This window comes from Dipteris shenzhenensis, chromosome 7 (assembly GCF_047967505.1).
Source record: "Dipteris shenzhenensis isolate YYH24624 ecotype China chromosome 7, Dip_SZ_1.0, whole genome shotgun sequence".
Lineage (NCBI taxonomy): Eukaryota > Viridiplantae > Streptophyta > Polypodiopsida > Gleicheniales > Dipteridaceae > Dipteris > Dipteris shenzhenensis.
The window spans coordinates 29021302-29047295 of NC_141602.1; the positions used below are offsets into that span (position 1 = coordinate 29021302).

Genomic DNA, 25994 nt, shown 5'->3' on the forward strand with positions numbered 1-25994 from the left:
GCATGAAAGACCAGATTCCACGCTAGCTGAATAGCACTCATGGAATCACTATGCAATGTCGGTACACATGTATGAATCCCCAAATTTCCCACTAGCTGATCAAGCCATATAGCCTCCTTGCAACCCTCTATGGCTACAACATACTGAGCCTCTATGGTAGACAAAGCAACGCACTTCTGTGCACGAGACAGCCATGACACTGCACCACCTGCAAAGGTCAACACATAACCACAAGTGGATCTCCTACTATCCACATGCCCTGGATAGTTTGAATTTGTGTACCCAAGTACACGCATGTCTCCTCTACAAAACAGATGCACATCTCCTTGGTACCCTTCATGTACCTCATGATGCACTTAACTACCTCCCAATGCCTCTTTTTTGGATTAGCCATATACCGGCTAACAACTCCCACTGTAAATGCAATGTCTAGTCTAGTAGCTATCATAGCATACATAAGACTCTCAAAGTGTGGTCATCTTCACAACCGAAGAGAATATCTCATCAAATTCCACCACACCCTTCTCTTGCTTGAACTCTTTAGCGACCAAACGGGCCTTGTACCTAGGCACATCATCACCTATGACCATCTTGTAGACCCATTTACATGGCAATGCTTTCTTTCTATGTGGCAAAGAAACCAAGTCCCAAGTCTTATTTCTTCATAAGTGAACTCATCTTTGATTTCATAGCATACTCCCACTTGCCTTGATCCTCGCGCATCATAGCCTCTCTGTAGCAAGAAGGCTCCCCACAATCAGTAAGCATCACATAGTCTATCCCTGGAACAAACCTATCACTCTAGATGATCTTCTCAAGGGCATTTCAGCTTGCTTTCCCACCTACATATCAGCCACATTTGGCTCATCATATCCACCAATAGATGATCCATCATCTACCCTTGATTGTATACCTGTGGGAGTACTTGGTGGTACCATTTCTTGCACATTTGGTGCATGGACAGCTTGCTGTCTATCAACATATGTAGGTGGTTTCAATCCTGGAAAGTTATTCTCCTCATTTCAACATCCCTCATGGGTGCCTTATGCATCTTCTTCTCATTGAAGACTACATGGTTGCGTATGATCTTCTTTGCTTTTGGATCCCAGAGATGATAGCCCATCTCTCCACTTTTACCATAACCCAGAAAAATGCATTTCCAAGACTTAGGATCTAGCTTCTTTCAAAGCTCTTTTGGCACATGTGCATATGCCCCACACCCAAATATACGTAGATGAGAGTAAGAGGGCTTCTTGCCACTCCATGCCTCTTTAGGAATACCACTATCCAAACTCTTACTAGGTGATATATTGATCACATGCACTGCAGTCTTCATTGTGTCAGCCCAAAAACCCCCAGAAAGACTTGCATTGGAAAGCATGCATTGCAACCTTTCTTGAATGGTACAGTTCATCTTTTCTGCAACTGGATTTTGCTCTAGAGTACGGGGGATGTGAGCTCCCTCTTAATCCCACGTGTATCATAGAAATGCTGAAAGTCAAGAGAGAGATACTCTCCACCATTGTCAGTCCATAGGCATTTAAGCGTTCTACCTGACTAATTTTCAACCAAGGCAGCCATTTCTAAAATACTTGGAACACATCACTTCCAAGCTATGGCATAAGCCCACACTTTCCTAGTTGCATCATTAATGAATGTCACATAGTATTCAGCCCCACCTAATGACTGTGTAGGCTAGTATTCAGCCCCACCTAATGACTGTGTAGGCATGGGACCACATACATCTGAATGCACTAAATCAAGCTTTTCAAACTCTTTCTTTCCCCGTCTTTTATGGGCTGACTTTGTTTGCTTCCCATAGCGATAATGCTCACAAAATTCAAAATCAGAGAAACTCAAATGCGGTACATAACCCAAACGGCATAAGAGTTTCATCCCATTTTGGCTCATATGGCCCAACCAGCAATGCCATAAAGAAGTGCTTGGCTGCTCGATTATTGCACTCGGGGGGGTCACTCATCATATGTAACCCTATCACGTGAGTTCAACAGAAGGATTTTTTTTATTTCTAAAATTTACAGAAATAAATATACATAAGGGACTATTTAAAATAGTTTTGGAAAAAATTTACAGATTTGTATAGAAAAGGGGTACATTTTATTAATGAAATTTTTTACAGATAAGGGACTTTAAATATAGGCCTTGAACGCACGTGATATAGAGGGTTTATACATAGTGACCCCCCCGAGTTATTGCAACAACATGATCAAACACCCCTAATACATGTAAGGGATACAAAGTCCCACACTTGGCACCCCTAGCCAAAAGCAAAGAGCCCCTCTTAATTTTCCAACTCCCAAAACCAAAGTTGGTCTGAAAACCAGCATCATCTAGCTGACCTGTTGAAATGAGACTCTTGGTCAGCTTAGGCACATGTCTCACATTTTTCAAAATAAATGCAGACCCATTTGCAAAAGAAAACTTTATGTCACCTACTCCCACTATGTTACATGCATAGTCATTTCCAAGATGCACACAACCTGTGTTTCCAGTTCATAAGTGGAGAACCATTCCCTATGGAGAGTAACATGGAATGAAGCACCAGAATCCATAATCCAATCCTGGGAATATGCATCATCTGAAGTGGTAAGCAACTCCACAGATAAACTAAACATGAAGAGAATGTCATTGTTACTATCATGTGTGACTGCATTGATCTCCTCAATCTTCACTTTTCCTTTGTCCTCCCTTGGACTCTCTTCCTTCTGATTTGCACCCCAATTTGCATTCTTTTTCTTATCCTTTTGCTCTCTTTTCAGCTTGTAACAATCCTTTTTCATATGGCCCTTCTTGCCACATTGGTAACACTCAATGTTCCGTGCCCTGGATTTGCTATGAGACTTCCCTCTTTCTTGGGACTTCCCCTTGAATTGTGATCTGCCCCTTTGCACATTTAAGGCTGCATCCTGCTTGTTGCCATCCATAGGCATCCTTCTAATCTCCCCGGCCAACAAACTACCCACAACATCATCAAACTTCAGTACTCCACCAGGTGCAGAGTTACTGACAGCTGTACGAAAGGTATCCCATGAGGATGGCAATGAACATAAGAGAAATATTGCCTTAGTCTTCGCATCAAAATTCATCTTCTGAGCCTAAAGCTAGCTGAAACTAATATTGAATTCATTCAAGTGAGAAGCAATGGAGACCCCTTCCTTCATCTGCAGCTCAAACAACCTCTTCATGAGGTAAACTTTATTAGAGGCAGTTTCCTTCTCATAAGTGGCACATTGTTTCTTCCATAAATCTTCCGTACTTTGCTCATTTACTACTGTGAAATAAACTAACTCTGCAATATGAAGTCTAATAGTAGACTTTGCTAATGCATCCAACTCATTCCAATCATCCTCATACATATTTGCAGGCTTAGCTTCAATCCCTGCCAAGGGTTTAATCTGCTTCTTTTGAATAAGCACATACCTTATCTGTCTTTCCATAAAGAAAAGTTTCTCTCATCAAACTTTTTAATGCTAAAAAACTCCTTTTAGACATGGAAGAGGATGCCATGATGCAAATGAAGCAAAATCCCAAATGCTAGTACCTGCAAAAGAGAAATCACACCAAATACCAGGTGCACCCAAATGTGTATGCCACAATAGAGTGAAATATCACCAAAACTCAAAGCTCAAAGCATCAAAAGATGCAGCTAACTCTTTTGTGTACAAGAGGAGTGAGTTTGGAAGTAGAGGAAAGGGAAAGAATGTTGAGGGCAAAATTTTTAAGCTCTCTCCTATCGAGGGTTTTTAGTGGTTGAGAGAGAGACTGAGAGAGTGATTCGAAGGAGGCTTTGCCCTTAGGGGAAAGAAGGTTAAGATTAATGAAGCTATAAAAATAAGAATTAGTAGGGGCTAACTCGACAGGGATGGGGAGCGGAAAGGCACCATTGAGGATGAGGATGTCATTGGCGAGGCCAGGGAGGATGGTATGATAATCAGCAAGCCATGTGAGAATTTGGGTCAGGGGAGGGGTACTAAAATGTGAGGTGGGACCTTATTACTAAAGTCACATAGTGCAAGGAAAAAGAGATTTTAAGAGTAAAAATTATGAAAAATTAGTTAAGTAGAGTTTTAATGAGGGCAGGGACATAAGATGTTATAAGATAATATAGTTAGTTAAGAGTAAAACATTAAGTAGAGCTAGTAAAGAAACATATTAGAAAACAAGAAAAAGGAGCAAGTATATATATATATATAGAAAGTAGAATATATTAGGGTAGAAGAGAATAAATGAAAAAAAAAATAGAAAAAAGGAAAAGGAAAATTTGAAAAAGGGTTTATATTAAAATAAAAGTGAATAAATTTAAATTTTAAACTATAAAAGGAAAAAAGGGGGACAAAAAATAAAATTAGATGTAGAGTAGTGAAAGCAAAGGAAAGTAAGGGACAAGGGAGTTTAACAAATTGAAGAAGATAAATTTTTTTTTTAATTTACTAGATTGAAGAAGGGAAGAAAAAAATAATAAGAAGGAAAGGGAATTATAAAGCAAGTGGGAGGGGGGGGTTAAGGTGGGAAAACAAGGGAGCTAGGGTTAAAACCAAAGGTAGAAAGGGGTTGTGTGTGTGTGTGTGTGTGTGTGTGTGTGTGTTTGTGTGTACCCACCTTTGCCCCAATAGGGTACATCACACTAGGTGAGACAGTAGGTCATCACCTAGTGTGATGAGCTACTATCTACCTAAGAGAAATAAAAGTGTAAATAAATCAAGTTTGAGTTGAGGGATGGTATTTGAAGAGATATAATCATGGATAATATCTTTGATTCTATCTGGTTGGAAGCCATTGTCTTTGCAAATGTCTATGAGAGTGGAGATGTGGAGAAAAGCTTTAACAGTTAGAGCAAGAGTAGAGAATGGCAAGGATGAAGGTTAAGCAAACTTTATAAGAGGAGAAGAAAGGTCGGTTACTATGACAACTGATGAGGGAGATGGTGGGGAATTCGAGAAGTTTTTCTTTCAAACAAAAGTGAAAAAGAAGGTAAAAGGGTGATGCTTGTGTTTAGAAAGGTGGTGATGGGGCCGATGATATTTTGATTAGCATCAATAAACGAGGTAGATAGACTACATTTCAGTGAGATAATGTGTAGTGGATGGTGTGGGGGTTAAAGGTCACTGTGCCTTTACCCCAGTTATGTACAATACTCAAACACATATATAAATGAATGAAAAAGAAGATTAGGGTGTTCTGCACCCACCAAACTTGTGTGGCTCTCTGTGTCTCTCTCTCTCCTTCTTCTGTTCTTGCTTTCGTTGAGAGCACTCTCAACTAGTATCAGAGCCCTGGTGATTTAGCTGAGCGTGCGTGAATGCTTGAAGCTCAGCAGCTCTGTGGAAGGAAGGAGAAGCTCTATGGGAAGTTTTGTGGGTGACTTTACTTGCGTCTAAGTCTGTAGAGACCTTGGAAGAGCCTGTTAAGTGGTTTCAAAGAAAAAGTCGTTTTTTGAGCTTTTCCCTGTTCCGTTTGATGACAGAGACTCCATATTGACTTGTAGAGGCAACTATTGCTTGCTTTTAGTGTCCACTTTACTTCAGGAGCTTGGAAACACCTTCATTCTTGAATCTGGGGTCATTTCATTGGATTTTTGACTCACTATGTCAGTTCCTACGTTTTTCTGTCTGGGTGTTGGAACTCAAGTTTGGAGCAACCATTTGCAGATCTGTTAGTTCCGGTGGACTCAGGAGGTCCTAAAACTTCTATGTTGCTCATCATTCGCACTCCGGTGGAGTTTACAAACAGCTCTGTTTCAAAAACCGTTTTTCAGCCCGTGTGTTGGACCCAGTGATTGAGACCACGGTTAACTGTCTGTCCCATTGCGTTCCGGATGCCCAAAAACCCCTACCTATCAGTTCTTGCACGATTCGGTGGAGGATTTTCAGAGTTATAGATCTCTGTGTATTCAATTTCATCTCTCTGTTATGCATTTTTCATTCTAAGGTTTTGAAACCTTAGATTTATGCCAAATGGCAGTGGATAAGTGTTGACTCCCATTTCTCACTCATCGGTTGGGATTTTGGAGTTTCGGAAGAAGAGAGATATTTGCAGATTTTCTTACTGAGTCCGATTATGCAATGGTGCCCATGTTTTGATGCATCTCAAGTTCTTTTTTCAGTAGCAGTCATTACCGTGGGACCATGATTTCTTGAGCATACCTTATGTAGATCACTCTGGTTGCAGTGTGCGCTCATTCATGGTGTGCATTGGGTTGCATGGATGATTTATAGGCCGTTTGGATGCATTGAGGTCCTTATTGGATGCACTGATAGGCCCAAATTGCCTTGTGGGATGCTATTTTTTATGGACGCTTTGCACATGGATGCTATTTTATGCTGAGGGACAGCTTTGACACATTGCAGGTGATGCACTGATAGTGCTATGCTCTCTTGGATGAGACATATGCCAGTGGACGGTGTTTATGCTTGAGTCATTTGGCACTTATTGGCATTTTTGATTGCCATTGTAGTTGGCATTTTCTTTTGGGCCAGATTTGCTCATATGCATGCATAGTATATGCACATGAGTCAGATGCTTTGAGACATGAGTTTCGGTGATATTTCACTCTATTGTGGCATACACATTTGGCTGCACCTGGTATTTGGTGTGATTCTCTCTTGTATGCACTAGCATTTGGGATTTTGTTTTATTTGCATTATGGCATCCTCTTCCATGTCTGAAAATGAGTTTTTTAACATTAAAAAGTTTGATGGGACAAACTTTTCTTTGTGGAAAGAACAGATAAGGGATGTGCTTATTCAAAAGAAGCAAATTAAACACTTGGCAGGGATTGAAGTTAAGCCTGCAAATATGTCTGAGGATGATTGGAATGAGTTGGATGCATTAGCAAAGTCTACTATTAGACTTCATCTTGCAGAGTCACTTTATTTCACACTAGTAAATGAGTAGACTACATAAGATTTATGGAAGAAACTATGTGCCACTTATGAAAATGAAACTGCCTCTAATAAAGTTTACCTCATGAAGAGGTTGTTTGAGCTGCAGATGAAGGAAGGGGTCTCCATTGCTTCTCACTTGAATGAATTCAATATTATTTTCAGCCAGCTTCAGGCTCAGAAGATGAATTTTGATGCGGAGACTAAGGCAATATTTCTCTTATGTTCACTGCCATCCTCATGGGATACCTTCCGTACAGCTGTCAGTAACTTTGCACCTGGTGGAGTACTGAAATTTGATGATGTTGTGGGTAGCTTGTTGGCTGAGGAGATTAGAAGAAAGTCTATGGACGGCAACAAGCAGGATGCAGCCTTAAATGTGCAAAGGGGCAAATCACAGTTCAGGGGGAAGTCCCAAGAAAGAGGGAAGTCTCGTAGCAAATCCAGGGCATGGAACATTGAGTGTTACCACTGTGGCAAGAAGGGCCATATGAAAAAGGATTGCTACAAGTTGAAAAGAGAGAAAAAGGATAAGAAAAAGAATGCAAATTGGGGTGCAAATCAAAAGGAAGAGAGGCCAAGGGAGGACAAAGGAAAAGTGAAGATTGAGGAGATCAATGCAGTCACACATGATAGTGACAATGACGTTCTCTTCATGTCTAGTTTATCTGCAGAGTTGCTTACCACTTCAGATGATGCATATTCCCAGGATTGGATTTTGGTTCTGGTGCTTCATTCCATGTTACTCCCCATAGGAAATGGTTCTCCACTTATGACAGTGGAAAGACAGGTTGTGTGCATCTTGGAAATGACTATGCATGTGACATAGTGGGAGTAGGCGACATAAAGTTTTCTTTTGCAAATGGGTCTGCATTTGTTTTGAAACATGTGAGACATGTGCCTAAGCTGACCAAGAGTCTTATTTCAGTGGGTCAGCTAGATGATGCTGGTTTTCACACCACTTTTGGTTTTTAGAGTTGAAAAATTCAGAAGGGCTCTATGCTTTTGGCTAGGGGTGCCAAGTGTGGGACTTTGTATCCCTTACATGTATCAAGGGTATTTGATCATGTTGTTGCAGTAACCGAGCAGCCAAGCACTTGTTTGTGGCATTGCAGGTTGGGGCACATGAGCGAGAATGGAATGAAACTTTTATGCCGTTTGGGTTATGTACCACATTTGAGTTTCTCTGATTTTGAATTTTGTGAGCACTGTCTCTATGGGAAGCAGACTAAATCAGCCCATAAAAGAAAGGGAAAGAAAGAGTTTGAAAAGCTTGATTTGGTGCATTCAGACGTATGTGGTCCCATGCCTACACGGTCATTAGGCGGGGCTGAATACTATGTGACATTCATTGATGATGCAACTAGGAAAGTGTGGGCTTATGCTATAGCTCGAAAGAGTGATGTGTTCCAGGTATTTCAGAAATGGCTGGCCTTGGTTGAGAATCAGTCAGGTAGAACGTTTAAATGCCTACGAACTGATAATGGTGGAGAGTATCTCTCTCATGAATTTTAACATTTCTGTGATACACGTGGGATTAAGAGGGAGCTCACATCCCCTCGTACTCCAGAGCAAAATCCAGTTGCAAAAAAGATGAACCGTACCATTCAAGAAAGGTTGCAATGCATGCTTTCCAATGCAAGTCTTTCTGGTGGTTTTTGGGCTGAGGCAATGAAGACTGCAGTGCATGTGATCAATAGATCACCTAGTAAGAATTTGGATGGTGGTATTCCTGAAGAGGCATGAGTGGCAAGAAGCCCTCTTATGCTCATTTGTGTATATTTGGGTGTGAGGCATATGCACATGTGCCAAAAGAGCTTCGAAGGAAGCTAGATCCTAAGTCTAGGGAATGCATCTTTCTGGGTTATGGTGAAAGTGGAGAGATGGGCTATCGTCTCTGGGATCCAGAAGCAAAGAAGATCATATGCAGCCATGATGTAGTCTTCAATGAGAAGAAGATGCATAAGGCACCCATGAGGGATGTGGAAATAAGGCGAATCACTTTCCAGGATGTGAATCCACCTACATATGTTGATAGACAGCAAGCTGTCCATGCACCAACAAATGTGCAAGAAATGGTACCACCAAGTACTCCCATAGGTATACAATCAAGGGTAGATGATGGATCATCTATTGGTGGAAATGATGAGCCAAATGTGGCTGATATGCAAGTGGGACAGCAAGCTGAAATGCCCTTGAGAAGATCATCTAGAGTGTCTAGACCACCTGATAGGTTTGTTCCAGGGGTAGACTATGTGATGCTTACTGATTGCAAGGAGCCTTCTTGCTATAGAGAGGCTATGATGCGTCAGGATCAACGCAAGTGAGAGTATGCTATGAGTTCACTTATGAAGAATAAGACTTGGGACTTGGTTTCTTTGCCACATGGAAAGAAAGCATTGCCATGTAAATGGGTCTACAAAATGAAGGTCACAGGTGATGATATGCCTAGGTACAAGGCTCGTTTGGTCGCGAAAGGGTTCAACCAAGAGAAGGGTGTGAACTTTGATGAGATATTCTCTCTGGTTGTGAAGATGACCACACTTAGATGCATGCTTGGACTAGTGGCATCACAGGATATGGAGCTTATGCAGATGGATGTCAAGACAGCTTTCTTGCATGGGGATTTGCATGAGGGAATTTACATGGTGCAGCCGGAAGGCTTTGAAGAAAAGGGCAAAGAGCAATTAGTTTGCAAGCTAAAGAAGAGTCTCTATGGTCTTAAGCAAGCACCTAAAGAATGGTATCAGAAGTTTGATGCTTTCATTCGGTCCCAGGGTTTCAGAAGGAGTGAAATTGATCACAAAAGGGCTAAGGATAATAGCCTGATAATCTATATGTGGATGATATGCTATTGGCTAGCAAGAATACCTATGAGCTAGATGCATTAAAGGCCAAGTTGCATGAGGCCTTTGATATGAAGGATTTGGGATTTGCAGGTCATATTCTTGGTATGCGCATCACGTGAGAGTATTGCAGCGTTTCAATATGGAGGGGGGGAAGGCACTGAGTACTCCATTGCCTCCATATGTGAAATTGAGTCATACAGATAGTCCCAAATCAAATGAGGAAAGGGCCATGATGGCCAAGGTTCCTTATGCATCAGCAGTTGGGAGTCTTATGTATGCTATGATAGCTACTAGACCAGACATTGCATTTGCAGAGGGAGTTGTTAGTCGGTATATGGGTAATCCAAGAAAGAGGCATTGGGAGGCAATTAAGTGCATCATGAGGTACATGAAGGGTACCAAGGAGATGTGCATCTGCTTTGGTAGAGGAGACATGCATGTACTTGGGTACACAGATTCAGACTATGCAGGGCATGTGGATAGTAGGAGATGCAACTTTGGTTATGTGTTCACCTTTGCAGGTGGTGCAGTGTCATGGATGTCTCGCGCACAGAAGTGCGTTGCTTTGTCTACCACAGAGGCTTAGTATGTTGCAGCCACAGAGGGTTGCAAGGAGGCTATATGGCTTGATCGGCTAGTGGGAGATTTGGGGATTCATACAGGTGTACCGACATTGCATAGTGATTCCATGAGTGCTATCCAGCTAGCACGGAATCTGGCTTTCATGCAAAGACCAAACACATTGAGGTTAGGTACCATTTCATCAGGGAGGTACTTGAGGACAAGCGCATAGAGCTTGTCATGGTTCATACAGATGATAACCCTGTAGATATGCTGACGAAGAGTCTACCTAGTCAGCGGTTTGAGTATTGTCATGTATTGATGGGCATTGGATAGTATGCTCACTGGTTGTTCTCCCTTAAAGGCACATTGTCCTTTAAGTGGGAGGTTGTGGGGGTTAAAGGTCACTGTGCCTTTACCCAGTTATGTACAATACTCAAACACATATTTAAATCAATGAAAAAGAAGATTAGGGTGTTCTGCACCCACCAAACTTGTGTGGCTGTCTGTCTCTCTCTCTCTCCATCTTCCGTTCTTGCTTCCATTGAGAGCACTCTCAGATGGATGGTAAATGGGTCTTCGTCATGAAGTGGTTTGGAAGGGTCGAGAAATTTGGTCTCCAGCTAAAAGAAAAGGAGTTAAAAGTATGGAGAGTGTCGAAATCAATGTTAAAATGTAGCAAAGGTGTATCTCTTAAAAGAGACTTAGGGGGGATTCTAGTAAAAATTTTGTTAGCATAAAGAACATGAAAGTAAATAGAACTTTTCTTCTTTGGAATAGACTGAAAACGAAATAAACCATTATTGAGTTGTATTAAGGAATGTACCTCGGGGTCCTCAGATGGAGCGCTCTGCAAAAGAAAACACGTGGGAGAAGATCAGTGTTTATCCCAATCGATGGAGTAGTGTGACGTATCATCATCATCTGATGCTTTTCTTTTGCGAGCAAAAGTTGCGAAAGACACCGGTTGGGAATCTTTGGCATGTGAGGAGAGAGTAGATAGGGTAAAGTTTTGAATCTTGGGGTTGTATTTTGGGGGGTAACTATGCCTTCTTTTGGGTATAGGAGGAGTGAGTTTGGCAGTAGGGGAAAGGGAGTGAATGTTGAGGGCAAGGGAGGGACCTGGGAGGTTGAGAAAAGAAGAGGGGAGTGAGAAGTCGACAGAGGGAGAAAGGGATTTTGCAGTTTCAAGGTGTAAAATCCCAAAGTGGTAAAACGTGACAAGGGAAAAATTCACCTCTTTGGGTAATTGTGCCATCTAGTTTAAGAAGGCAAAGGATTTTTCTAATAGGGAAAAAGAGATGCAAATGGTTGAGTATATGCCAGACTACATGCTCAAACCATAGGATAGAAGATTTGCATGACAAGTTTGTTTTCTTTATGAGACAGGTGCACTTTATGTAGGACCTAAAGACATTCCAACAGTTTTTGATATAATATTTGTCATCTTTGGTAGAAGAGCCGTCATCACTTTGAATTGCACCTTAAAAATGATAGAAGACTTCCTTGATGGACCCACATTTAGAATGGTCGATAGCATTTAGGAAGAAGTGGGAATTAAAAACTAATTTGAATTTAGATGTTGACATCCTTGGTAGCCATCTTGCTTGCATTGATCCACCTATTTTGAAGAAAGGTTAAATATGAAGGCAAGTGAGGGTATGGAAAAGGGTGCAAGAGAGCTAAGGTTATCCAAGCACCAGATTTTGTGATCCACCGCCGTTGGAACCTTCATTTCTATTTGTCTAAGAGAAAAAAGGGGAACATATGAAGCAAAATTTTTAAGCTCTCTCTTGTCGAGGGGTTTTGTTGGTTGAGACAGGGACTAAGAGAGCGATTCAAAGGAGGCTTTGCCTTCAGGGGAAATAAGGTCAAGATTAATGAAGTTGTGAAAATTAGAATTAGCGGGAGCTAACCCGCAGGGATGGGGAGCGACAAGGCACCATTGAGGATGAGGATGTCATTGGCAGGGCTAGGGAGGATGGTATGATAATCATTCAAAGTTTTTGTGTCGTTCGAGATTGATAGCAGTTAGGCTTGAAGCAACTTTTTCAAGTCTGGTGACGACGCCATCGCTTTCACTTTGTGAGCATTTGAGAAGCTTGATCTAATCATTAAGGGAAAGCATTCTAATGAGCAAAGGAGTGTTATGTTAGATATGCTCAATGCCCCACCCTCCTAGTAACCACCAATGGTCCAAGGTGCTCAAGTTGTAAGGCCCCCATATGAGGGGAAGCCATGTGTGAGCCCGAGACACTGGATGGATCATGACTTGGATGTCAGATGAGGTCTATCAAAATGAGACCGCTGATGGTAGAAAGGTGATTGTGTGGGAGCCCCTTATTCTTGCCAACTGGCCCCTAGTTGGGGGGTCCCAGGGGGGCCAGCGGCCCCCCTTGTGGGGGTTTAGGGGCGGGAGCGCCCAAGGCGATGGTATAAGGAATATTCCATGGACAACTAGTCGGTTCCACCGACTAGGTTGACTGGTCGGTTCCACCAACTAGGTCGACTGGTCAGCTCCACAGACTATGTTGATCCGACTACCGCCCTCATAGCTATAAAGAGGCGACCTCCCCAGTCCATTGTATCATATTAGTTTAGATCAAATCAGATCTTTCGGCTAGTACCTCTTCACCTAGTATCTGTCTAGATTGCCATCTAAGCTCCATTGTGGGAGCGCACAGGTGGATGGAGCCATCATCTGTACTACATCAATATTGAAGGAAAAAATTTTTTTATCTCCAGTTTGCTATGTACTCTCTATTCTTTTTTCAGTTTCTGTTCCACTGCGCCGTGTAATTTAACATGTTCTTTGCAAGAACCTCGAGATCGTGCCTTCTAATGAAAGAAAAGAACTCAGACTTTTGGAAACATGAGAGTATCGCTTGAGTCGTGGGAGAGGGAGTGGGGAGTGGAGTGTTGAGTGACTTGGACTAGAGTGTAAAATCCCAAGAGCATTTCAAAAAGATAAAAAGTGATTCATTAGTAACAAAGTTTACAAAAACAACCAATTTTATGAAAAGGAGTCAAGAGGCTAAGAAGCCTTGATGACTAAGTGTACTATGTGCAACCATCCAGAGTTGCAAGAAGGGAAACAAACATGTGTGTGGTAGACAAGACAACAACCCCTTTTGCATAGTTAAAAGACAAAAGAGTTTAGAGGTGGGCTTTATAACTAGTGGAGAGGGGCAGGAGTCAACTACAATGAATATGCTAAGGTAAATTAACTTGGAAAAAACTCGGAGGGGAAGGGAAAATATAGTGAAATTTTGATCAAAGTATTGAGCACTTAGAAGGTGGGTAAGCGATCTGTTGAGAGTTTGGGGATTTATAAAATGAAGAAATGGGGGAAACCCATAAAGGGACATTATAAAGGGAGATTATATAGATAGAGAAGGGGGAGGGGGAAACAAAGGAGGGGAAAGGACGTATATATAAAGAGAAGGGGGAGGAAAAGATCAGACAAGGGAAATGGAGATAAATAAGTAAAAAAAAGGGAAAGAACATGAAGAAAAGAAAAGGGAAGAAAGATGAATAAAGAGAAAGGGGAAATTTTTAAAGAAGGTGAATTAATTTTATATATAATGAAGTGAAGAGAAAAGGAATGGTGATGGGTAAGAATGAAAATTTAAAAAGGAAAACATATAAAGGGAAGAGAGGGTATTAAATTAGAGAGTGTAAAGGAGAAAAGGTGGGAGTATATATAATAGAGAGGGGGATTGGGGAGAGAAAAATATATATATGTTTAGAGGGGGGAGGATAGGGGGAGTATATATAAATGGAGAAGGGAGGAAAAAAGGGGGGGAGGGGGAATAAATAATTGTAAAGGAGGGAACAAAGGCTTTTCTATGTGATTGGAGAGCGAGGGGGGGGGGGGGGGGGGAGAGTATATTTAGAGGGGGGTTATTTTATAAAGAGGATACAAGCTTAGAGAGGGGCAGGGATGAGGAGTACAGATAAATAAAGAAGGGTGTGGGGTTTAGGCAAAGAACGTGTGAGTTATGGTCACCATGTGGAGCGAAAGTCAAGGAGCAATTTTGAAAGACCTTGCCCGTAGCAGATGTGCGAGCACGAAAAAGGACGAAGAAGGTGTCAACCATGCAGGGCATGGGGGCTAGAAAAAAGGTCACTCAGGACTCAACGTCACTGTGGTTGGGGTAGACTGCAGTGGGAGAAGAGAGCGGAGCACAGAGCTCGAGGTAGTTTGCAAAGGGCGAGCGTACGAAGTACGTTGGAGGGAGTAAGAGCTAGGAGAGAGTAGAGTATAGCAGGCATCGTGCAGCAGGTGGGATTTGAGCATGTGAGGAAGGGGTTTAAATAGGGGGATCTAAGGGTAGTTGAGGGAAGAAAATAGATTTTAGGAGTAAAAATTATGGAAAATTAGTTAAGTAGAGTTTTAATGAGGGTACGGACATAAGATGTTATAAGATAATATAGTTAATTAAGAGTAAAACATTAAGTAGAGCTAGTAAAGAGAGATATTAGAAAACAAGAAAAAGGAACAAGTATATATATATATATAGAGAGAGAGAGAGAGAGAAAGTAGAATATAAAAGGGTAGAAGAGAATAAATGAAAAACAAAAAATAGAAAAAAGGAAAAGGAAAAATTGAAAAAGGGTTTATATTAAAATAAGGAATAAATTTCAATTTTAAACTTTAAAAGGAAAAAGGGGGGGCAAAAAATAAAATTAGATTTAGAGTAGTGAAAGCGAAGGAAAGTAAGGGACAATAAATTTTACTAAATTGAAGAAGGGAAATTTGAAAAAAATAAAAATTACTAAATTGAAGAAGGGAAGAAAAAAATAATAAATAAGGAGAAAAGGGAATTATAAAGCAAGGGGGAGGGGGGTGGGGGGGGGGGGGTTAAGGTGGGAAAAGATAAAGGTGGAAAAGCTTTTATTGACATATGGATTCTCATGAGTACAAATGGTGCAAAAAGTGTTGAATCCATCCGGTAGTTTAGGCTCCGAGGTCGGGGTCCACTTACCTGCCACCATCGACGAAGAGAAACTATGTGTTAGAACATCATAGTCTCAAATGGGAAGGAACCATCCTACCCCGGCTTATTATCACTTTTACCAAGGCACCATCCTACCTTTTGAATTCAGAAAAGAAATATTGTGCATGTATGAGCCGAGGGGTAACCCATGTCAGTATAAATATCAAGAAACTATCATAAACAAGTATCTTGATAAGTGCCTATGCGTTTCTAAATAAACTTTCATACCTTGGAACTTTCTAGCCATTATACAAATGGTAAAATTTTGTTTAGAAAGCAACCCTATCATCTATGATATGAAACAAGTGTTTCATAGAGAGAGAGAGACAGACAATTCACAAAGGATTCTCCACTAATCTAAGACATTAATGGAGAACATACATTAATTCACACTTTATAAAGGAACGAGGCACAACAAATAACTTTAAAGAAAGGGCAAAAGGGATTTTTTAAAGGGGAAGAAATAATTAGAGTGAAACATAGATATATAAAAAGAACTTACTATGGCACTCATGCCGATCAACTAGCCATGCTCCCATTAAGTAGGGCACGGAGATACCTATGTGGACTTAACATGAAAAAATCAGTGACCTATGGAGAAGTCGTGCGCAAGAAGGCATCGTATGGGCATCAAATAAACATCTAACCTAGTATACCTTAGACTCCATGATGTGACTTTAAACCAAGTCTTCAAGTGGCATGCCAAACCTCTAGTACCGGGACTTCGTAGGTTCGTAGCAGAAGTAAATCCACTAAATAGCCGCCAATCGAACGAGCTGAGCACCCAACCGTCAAGGCAATGGACACACATAGTAGTTCAACACACCAAGGACTGTGGCCGCGAGACTGGCAATGCAACAGTCGCGCTTAGTGTACTGTGTGAGCACTTATGGAGAAGGGGCACTTGGGCTAGATAGGGAGCACACCATATGTAACAATAGCTCGTAAACTAAGTGGTATGAGAGGGGCATAGCGTAGGTGTTCTTATAGGTTCCACAGTCAGGCAGACGGTCATGTAGGTAGTTTCTAGGGTAGGCGAGTTACGTGATAGCTCATAATTTTTTTTTGGGGGGTGGAATAGCATGAAAAAGCGTGTAGTTCACAAAACCATGGATACAGGGCAAAAAAAATCCGAGCAGCCAAGGAGGGAGGGAGGGGGGGTTATTGTAGTATTATTTGGGCTTTTGTAAAATAATCATAAATAAAATTATAGTTAGTCCAAAAAGAGGAAAAAAATTAAAACAGTTTAGGATAAGGTATATAATAACAAAATAAAAAATAGAAAAGAGGGGGTAATCGTAAATAAAGCAACTTTTTAAGGACAAAAATTGAACATTTAAAGTTCGAAAAAATGGGGGAATTTTCTCAAAAAGGGAAAGTATAGGTGAATAGGACCTTTGTTTTTAAACCAAAAAATTCCTATTAGGAAAAATAACCAAGGGATTTTAACCAAAGGTTAGGAAGCTTTGTCTATGTGGAAAAAAAGGGGGGGTTGGGAAGTGGTGGGGGGTTACTTTTGGAAGTGTGTGTGGAAGAGAGAGAGAGAGAGGGGGGGGGGAGAGAGAGAGAGAGAGAGAGAGAGAGAGGGGGAGGGGGGAGGGAGGCAATAAAGGGGGGGGGGGAGAGAGAGAGAGAGAGAGAGAGAGAGAGAGAGAGAGAGAGAGAGAGAGAGAGAGAGAGAGAGAGATTAATATACATATAAATGCACAAATATATACATGTATTAATGCAAGAGAATAGCTTTGACTAGGGATAAGTTAGGGCATAGATTAATTGGGGGGGGTTTGCAGAGATAAGAGACGTATGAGGAGTGGGGAAAATGGAGATAATGTTAATATCTAAACATTAGTAACTATATGAATGTGTGTCAAAGTGTATAAAATGTGTGTGCATGTGTGTGCACACGTGCACGCGCATGTGTGTGTGTGTGTGTAAATGATAAGGGATGCCTTGAATGCTATTAGACTTGCAAGACTTTGTGAATACTTCGTACAAATATTCATGCCCATTATAATCTTGTAATAATTTCTCTTATTGCCATCCTCAAAAAGAGGCTTATAATGCTCATGAAGGGACTGCATAAAATGATGAATGTTAAGAAAGAAATTGAGACACAAAAATCCTCATGTATTCATAAAGCAACCCAAGAAAACAAAAGATGTGTCTGTCTTCTTACAACAACAAGCCATAGTGCTCATGCAAGAAAAGATATCTCAGTGGAGAGGATGGAGGCCACCTTGTAGCAACATGAGGTGGGAGGTAAGTTGCAAATCAGCCCGAGATCAAAGGAGAAGTCACAAGCTCTTACTAACTCCATGCAAAAATGCCACATGGCACCTTACTAAACATTCCTATACTAATCTTAATCAAGGCTCGGTTCTCCTCAAGCTGAAGATGGGTAGGATGATCTTCTGCATGGAAACCTATTCCTCTCACCAAAATCTCAGAGGACCCAAGAAAAAAGGGTCATAAACCGAAGCGGAAAAGGAGCAGAAAATGAGAAGAATCCAAAATATCACTCACAAACAAAAGTAAGGATAAACGAAATGTTTCTTCCCAAAACACACTAAAGATGAAACACCAAAAAAATAGCTCAAAGGAACTACATGTGATCATAACCTTGCATCAACTCTACTGAGTATTGTTGGCTTACAAAATTGATCACATTATTGTAACCACTCCCTACATTGTTGTAGCAAGCACTAGAAAACATAATCATCTTCAAGGTTTGTGTCACCAATAGCAACACAATCCCACCACCTCCTTTGTGACTACATGTGCAGCTTCCTTGCTCATTGATGAATGCTCCTTTTCTTTCTTTGCCAGAGCCTCTTTTTCAAGAAATAGTAGTTCTCCTTATGGCCAAACTTCCCACAATACATGCAAAACATGTCGCTCCTCTTAGCCTACTTGCCTTTCTCAATCAGATAAGCACTATCATCAAATTCATGCTCAATTTTCTAACGCCTCTCATCATCAAGGATGTAGCCACCATCTCGTTCCAAGATATCTCACCACTTATCCGAAGAATCTTGACAATATCTTTGTAAGAAGGAAGACTCGTTAGAAGGACAACCTTTATGTCGTCATCTTCAACTTTGACATGCAAATCTAGCAATTGCCTCAAAATCACCCTCATGCAACTCACGTGCTCACCAAGTGTCATAACACCTTCCATCTCCAAGCCCAAGAACTCTTACTTTAGCAAAACCTCTAAATTTTTTAGCCTTGCACCAAACAACATCTCTGAGGCAATCCAATTGTCTGTTGCATTGAGTGTGAGATCAAGGTGATGATAGTACCGAGCTCCCAAAGCTCTTGCTATAATTCCAAGAGTTTGAAGGTTGCAACTCTCCCAATGTTATGAATTCAAATTTTCAAAGTCTCCTTTGTCAAGACTCGCTTTGATCGGCAAGAGCCCTTTCTCCCATCAAATAGAGACGTAGGGTAAGTTGCCACAAGGGGAAATTAGCTCGAGTAAACATCACGAGCTTCATCACCTCTACCTTGGACTCCATAGCATAGAAATCTACTTCAAAATTACTTGCATGCAATTGATTAGCTCTCTAAAGCCTAGCGCCTCAATCAACCCTTATGCATGCACTTGAAGCATCCTCACTAAGGGAGCAAATCGATGTACTAGGGTCAATGCCAAGGACTACAAGGTCTATGGTTGTGAATGTGATCACATGAGTCAATGTGTGAACACATGTGTGTGTGTAGGTGTGCTTGAGTTCAACATGAATAATGATATGTCAATTAGTAGGTTGTGAATGAGTGAATCTAGGAGTGTGGTGTGATTGAGAAATCAATGGAGAAATTAGTGGAGCTTAGCTCTCATGTATGTATTAAGTGCCTATATATTGGCCTTCTCTCATGAATAAAGTACAAAAGTTATTTTGGTTGTTCCACTCCCATCTTGCTACTTAGCCATGATCCAACATGTGGTATCAAAACCACCACATCCTACTTGAGCCTTACATTCAATGCCATGTCATCATCTTCCCCAAATGAAGCTTTTACTTCATTCTCTTCCACAAAATTTGCTTAGGCTTGTTCTCTCCATTCTTTGAGCCATTTCCCACATCTTCTAAGATGAAAAATCTCCATGCTAGGGCAAACCTTTGGCTAAGAGGAATTGACAAATTCTCACTCCATTTGTTCGTGCCAACTCAATTGGCACCATTTCACCAATTGTAAGTGGTTGGAGACAAATCTATCTAATTTCTCTTAAAGAAGGTTGGGCGACCTTTTGAAATAGCTATTGTTCAAGTTTGAGCACATTTGATCCACAAAAGGAGAAATTAAAGAAAAACTAGTCAATTTTAAAGCAATTCTCACCATCGACCTAGCTAACACATATTTTCAAGCACCACTTGGTATAGATATTGTCCACAAAAAGGGGCATCTTTTGCCACCAAAATCCCCTTCTTAGCCTTTGTAATTAAGGCAAATTCCACCCTACAACCAATCTCTATCTTTACAAGAAGATTTCTTCATTTTTTTTTCAAAGACATTTAACCAAGCAATCAAAATTTGGGGCTTGTATATTGGACTAGACAAATTAGTGGGAGGTATGATTAGACAAAATGATGTATGCCAAGGATTACAAGGTCTATGGTTGTGATGGTGATCACATGAGAGTGTGTGAACGTGTGTAAGTGTGCCTAAGTTACATGTGACAAATGATGTGTCAATTAGTAGGTTGTGAATGAGTGACTATAGGAGTGGGGTGATTAAGAGATGCTAATTGAAAAATCAATGGAGAAATTAGTCCAACTTGGCTCTCATGTATGTATCAAGTGCCTTTATATCGACCTTCTCAACAACAAGCCACTCAATGGAGAGGATGGAGGCAACCATGTAACAAGAGGAGCTAAGAGGCAAGTTGCAAATCAACCCAAGATCAAAAGAAGTAACAAGCTCTTACTAACTCCATGCAAAAATGCCACGTGAAACCTTACTAGCCACTCCTATACTAACCCTTATAAAAGCTTGGTTTTAACAATTGAAACATGTGAGATGTAAAATATCAATATTAAGAAATTTAAAAGCATACTCTTGTTGCAAAACTCCTTCATGACCACATATTTTAATGAGTCTTATTGTGCAACAAAAGTCACTAGGACTTTTTAAAACCTTAAGCATTAATAGGTAAACATATTTCTCTTACCACCTCATTTAATAAATCCAATAACATTCTAGTCTTAAATTAGAACTATCCAAAGCATTCTAACTTGTAATTGTGGAAATCTATATGGAAAATATTAGCAAGATAGGCCAATCGTGAGTAGAAGTGAAAGGAAACTATGACAAGAGGATGGGAAAACTACATTCTCTACATACTCCCCTAAAAATTGTTACCAAGGTAGGTAATTTGTAAGTAAAAGAAACATATAATAGAAGTGGAAAAATAGATTTTCACTATATATTCCCAAACTAAGACTCATAAACTTGTAGATGTTACATGATAACATTGTGTTCCTCCAAGATAACAAAGTCGTGGGCACAAAATCATTACGTCATCAAAGAAGATACAAGTTCGTGATTTCCAAGAATTGGGAGCAAGGGTTGCAATGGATGCCAAGATAGATGCCTTGTATCTCACGAAGATGCCAAGATTCCAAGAATTGCATAGTAATACGTTTCCAAACCTTTTGTGCTTACAAATTCACCCATCTCATCTTTTTTGATGCATGTTCAAGCTTAAATGGTAATGCATGCTTACCTTAATTTATACACGGATAGTCACTTGTTGATTCCATCATAATGATTTCAAGTGTGTTGTATGTAGTGAATAACGTGAAGTAGGAGAAGAACACGCTGGAGCTTTTATCATTAGCATGTCAAAAGGGAGGGTTGTTTTATGGGGGTACATGAAGATGCTGCTGTACATTGTATTCTTTGATCTACTAGTTACTAAGAGGCTTTCAACCTCATATTTCACCTACAGAATCGTAGTGATGACAAAGCCAACTCGACAGAAAGATTCACTGAAAGACACAGGTAATACAAAGCTTGTGAAGTCCAAAAGTTAAAGAAGACAAGCATTAGAGGAACAGAGCTATCAAGAGCGGGAAACCCAAGAAGCTGGGTGGTTTGTAAAAGTACATCAGACAAACGCAAAGAGAGACTAAGCAGGAAAGCAGCATATCCAAAAGAATCATAGCCCTTCAGACTGATAGATGAAGCTTTCCACTGAATGAAGAGGTTGATAACAAGAAAACTTACAGATGACGAAAAAGTACAGGCCAACTCACCGCATGAAATATTTAATCAGCTAGAAATATACAATGGAGGCTAGGACTTGCTGAACAATTGACTGCTTTAAGATAGGATTTTCTACTTCTCCATCATTTCTTATTACCTTCACTTCAGCGAGACATAGGCATCATACCTGAAAAATCCAAATATTAAAACAGAGACTTATTACCTTCACTTCATACCTTCACTTCAGCGAGAACATAGGCATCATACCTGAAAAATCCAAATATTAAAACAGAGACATTTGAACAGTCCAACGCTTTAAGCACTTCAGAATAGCACATGACCCTTTTTCAAGGGCTTTGGGACTATTCAAATGTCACGGGCTTTGAGAATTTATTAGATTAGCCAAGCATTAGGGGGTATGCTGTATGGAACTGCAGGCCACACAGTTCACAACTTCAAACATAAGGATTCAAGCTGAGCATTTCGTACAGATTACATTCACGAGCTCTGAAGGAGAAAGAAGGAAAATGGAACCATAAATATATGAAACCGACAACGGCGTTCACCCAAAAACGGAAGGATTCGAAGGCAATTCAAAAGTGCAATCCACGTTGCAGTGGCAAATTTAATTGAGGGCATTGAAAAACGAACACTATACTACAAAACAAGCATCGCAAAAAACAAGCATCAGAGTGGCCTGCAAAGCCAAGCCGAGACCCAAAACAACCAATTAAAGTCAAGAGCCTGAGTATTTCTAAGGGTGGCGTCTATAGACACCATGGACTGCTGCAGAAGAAAGAACAGATCGGACCAACTCAACCCCCGAAGCCATAGAGGGTCCTGCCCTGCCGCTTCAGAGCATAAACGACATCCATGGCTGTGACGGTCTTACGGCGGGCATGCTCAGTGTAAGTCACGGCATCTCTGATAACATTCTCCAAGAAGATCTTGAGGACGCCACGGGTTTCTTCGTAGATGAGGCCACTGATGCGCTTGACACCGCCACGGCGGGCGAGGCGACGGATGGCAGGTTTGGTGATACCTTGGATGTTATCGCGGAGGACTTTGCGGTGGCGTTTGGCGCCACCTTTACCAAGGCCCTTACCTCCTTTACCACGTCCAGACATGGCTACGCAGATCTCTGAAGCTTGGCGATGGCGAGCTCCAGACCTTGGCTATGGCTACCTCAAAAGCTATTGAGCAAGACGACGATATTACTATTGCATTTCACGCTTCAAACTTTATACCTTTCCTTCTTCCCTCCCCGCCGTCCGATCTCTTCCCATCTGACGGCTGATTTCTGCCCTTCCTTTGTTTCTTCTATCACCGTTGGATTTTCCAGCTCCGTTCCCAGTATCCACACACTCGGATCGTACACGTCAGCCACCTCTTCCCGCTCTTGCACTCTACAATTCAAATTTGCAAACAATTTGCAAACACTCGATATATTTTCAGTATATTGTTTAGGGCGGGTTCACACTAGGCCAGCGGACATGGGTGTTGTGAAGAGAAAGGAAGCCATGGCATGGCCACGAATCATGGACGGGCAAGATTGCCCGCCCACAACCTAAATGCATTAATGCACCATGGGCGGTCATTGGCGCCCATAGTATGTAAACATCCTGATTTCAACTTGCTTTTGCACTACTCCATACACGCAAGACTATGAGGAGCTCGAAGAGAAGTATCCACAACTAGAATGCTTGGCCCAGCTACTAAGTATAGGGGCCCGTTGCTAAGTATATGGGCTATTGTAAGTAGCCAAAAATAGGCCAGCTATCTAACGGCTTAGAATGTGCCAATGGCTTCGTAGGATTTTAGAGTTTCATAGAAACTGGTGCTAGCCAAGTAAAAATGCTAAAAAACTTGACTACACCTTAGCCCAACAAAAGGTAGACGTAACTTAATGTTAGCCCACTAGCCTAACCAAAGGTCAAAGGTTAATCTTGAAGTACTAAACCTATGTTGCATTTCCTTGAAGCTCAGGGGGATCACCTTGGGAAATGTAAGTATATCATGAGGGTTCATACTTACAAGTGGGGTACACAGTTTTAAAACCCATGTGAAATGAGGTGTAAGAGCACTCAAAATTTGTTCATGGGTAGCTCAAAGCTTCATTCCACACCACACATTAGTGCCCATATTAGAGTCCGTGCATGACCATTTGATATAACACCCATTGGAGCTACTAAAAAATAAGCACTTCGTTTGCGATCAAAACATCATTCTCAACACTTCATCTTCAATCAAAATGAAATTTTGAAAACAGGGAGAGAGATGGCACAAACCTAAGCATCAATAGGAGTCCCAAGGGATTCACTTCCTATCTCCGTATGCATCACCTGCATGTAAGAAAAGGTTTTTTTTTTTTTTTAAAGTGATACTCATCTCCTATTTCATACTATATGGGTCTTAGGAGTTTAGGATTTAAGTATATCAGTTCGGCTTGAGGGTACTAGACATCAATCCAACCCCTCACAACTTGGCCAAGTTCAAGAGAGGTCCAATTCTTATTCTCAAAATAAGCATTGTATCTATAAGCAAATTGTTTGGGGGGCATCATCCATTTGTCATAAGAGGGCTACAATATGCTCATACATAGTAAAAGTCTTGGTTAGGGTAGTGCCAAGTGATTGTTCAACTAGGAGGAATAACCATGCAAAATATGAACGGAGTTTTGCCTTTGTCAGAGGTGACATATTTACAAGATAGTGAGCTATCTTGCCGTGCTCAGCTGCGAAAGCTTGCATTTGTTTAGTTGCCTTCTCTAAAACTATCTAGCCATTTATTTCAAGCATAAATAGAAGTTCTTTTTCTCCATACACTGACAATTCTTTAGCCAGGTTGGCATCTTTATCCAGAAATGCTTGTTCAAACCAGTACCTGCATGTTCCAAAGAAGGTCGTGCATGTGCCACATCATCCATCTCATCTGCAATATACTCTTCCTGGTCTTCTATATCATAACTTTCAAAATTTGTGTCCCCCAAAAGCAATAGGTCTTCAGTAACAAAATAACAGAGGGGTGTAGTCTACATGAACTTTTCAAAATGACTTACCCCCGTAGAGTCTAGACCTACATGTAACTAGAGCTTAGGATCTAGTAGAAGTAGAGTTTGTGATCCTCAAGATCAGCTCCCACTCTGACTAAATGCTCTGCTTCTCCCACCGAGTTGTCTGCCCCTGTCACTAGAACAGTCGTGGCCATGCTCGACCAGTCCATTTGCTCAGCTACTTGGACTGAGCCACCCTGTCCAGCAGCCTCCTCATCATCCACAAGACTTTTTTCTACATGCTCTAAAGGTTAGTTGACCTACTAGATTAATGCTTATATTTGCTTTAGTATCGCCACTTGTTGTCGGGGTGGTGCATTCTCCAGTTTGCTTTGGTGCAGCTCAACAATAATATTACTAAGAGACTTAAGTCTTTCTTACTAGTGTACCATCGATTGCCATTGCGACACAATGGTCATCTTAGCAGTCCTAAATGACATGGCCTCATTGTATTGATGGAGTAAGGCAGCGTGATCACCAGCAGGAGCTCCTCATATACTGTCTTTAGACGAGTGAGCTTCTGATATGTTCGTCTTTCTCATTCCTCTAGAAGTTCCATGAGCTCATCTCATAAAAGTTCTTGACCCCCTTGGAGTAACGATTGTGCTCCTGTCGCTCGTTTAGTAAGACATGTGGAGGCACCCAATGGGCAGCAACGTGTTCTATTGTTCATGTTGTCTCGAGCCTTGTCTCTCTCTTAACTATTACCATCTTAACTACTACCAATTGTCAAAGATTGTGTCTAGAGATGCAATGTCTTCAAGTCAAAAGAGAGGGTATTCACCCTCACCTGGTGGCACATTATGTGGAGGAGGCAATTGAGGGATCCCATGTGCATCCTCTGGATATTGGCATCAAAACTTTCTTGGCTCTATGGGGGCTACATTTGTCATATGTAGCTTATGCATTGCTACTTCTCTGTCTGGGTCAAGCAACTGTGTGTCCTATACAACAGAATCTTATGGCATCATAGTCTGACTCGGAGACACTTGTGTCGTGATCAGTTGATCACTTGGGCTTGGTGCTTCAGTAACAATGCCCTTTCCTTTCTAATCCACTATGGTTGTCTAAACATCTTCTTTAACAATTGGCTGCAAAGGCACAATACTGGTGCCTATCTCCATGTCTTCATTTTTTGAGTTAGTAGTTTGAGGCTCCTGCTAGCCTCAACAACAATCTTCTTACTTTTGGCCACGACCTTCTTGATTCTATAGTGGCCTTGTCTGTGGCTATTGTAGCATTTCCTTAGTGTTCTCCATGTTTGCCTTGGGTACTATCTTGTCGGTGTCCACATGAGCATGCTCCGATAATGGCTCCCCAAGAGTGGTATGCACTATGTTTCCACTACCTTTGTTGCCTTCGGTGACTTTTTGGCCACTTCCTACTCCGTTTCCATATTGCCCTACCCCTCATCATTCTA

The 25994-nt window shown here is 41.1% G+C and overlaps 1 protein-coding gene across 1 annotated transcript; it reads right to left on the bottom strand.

The window, feature by feature from the left end:
* Positions 1 to 22118: 22118 nt before the first annotated feature.
* LOC147900195 (histone H4) lies at positions 22119 to 22712 on the bottom strand. The gene has a single exon (XM_087377236.1). The coding sequence runs from the start codon at positions 22647 to 22649 to the stop codon at positions 22338 to 22340; it is 312 nt and encodes a 103-aa protein (XP_087233362.1). The 5' UTR covers positions 22650 to 22712; the 3' UTR covers positions 22119 to 22337.
* Between the last annotated feature and the right edge of the window lie 3282 nt (positions 22713 to 25994).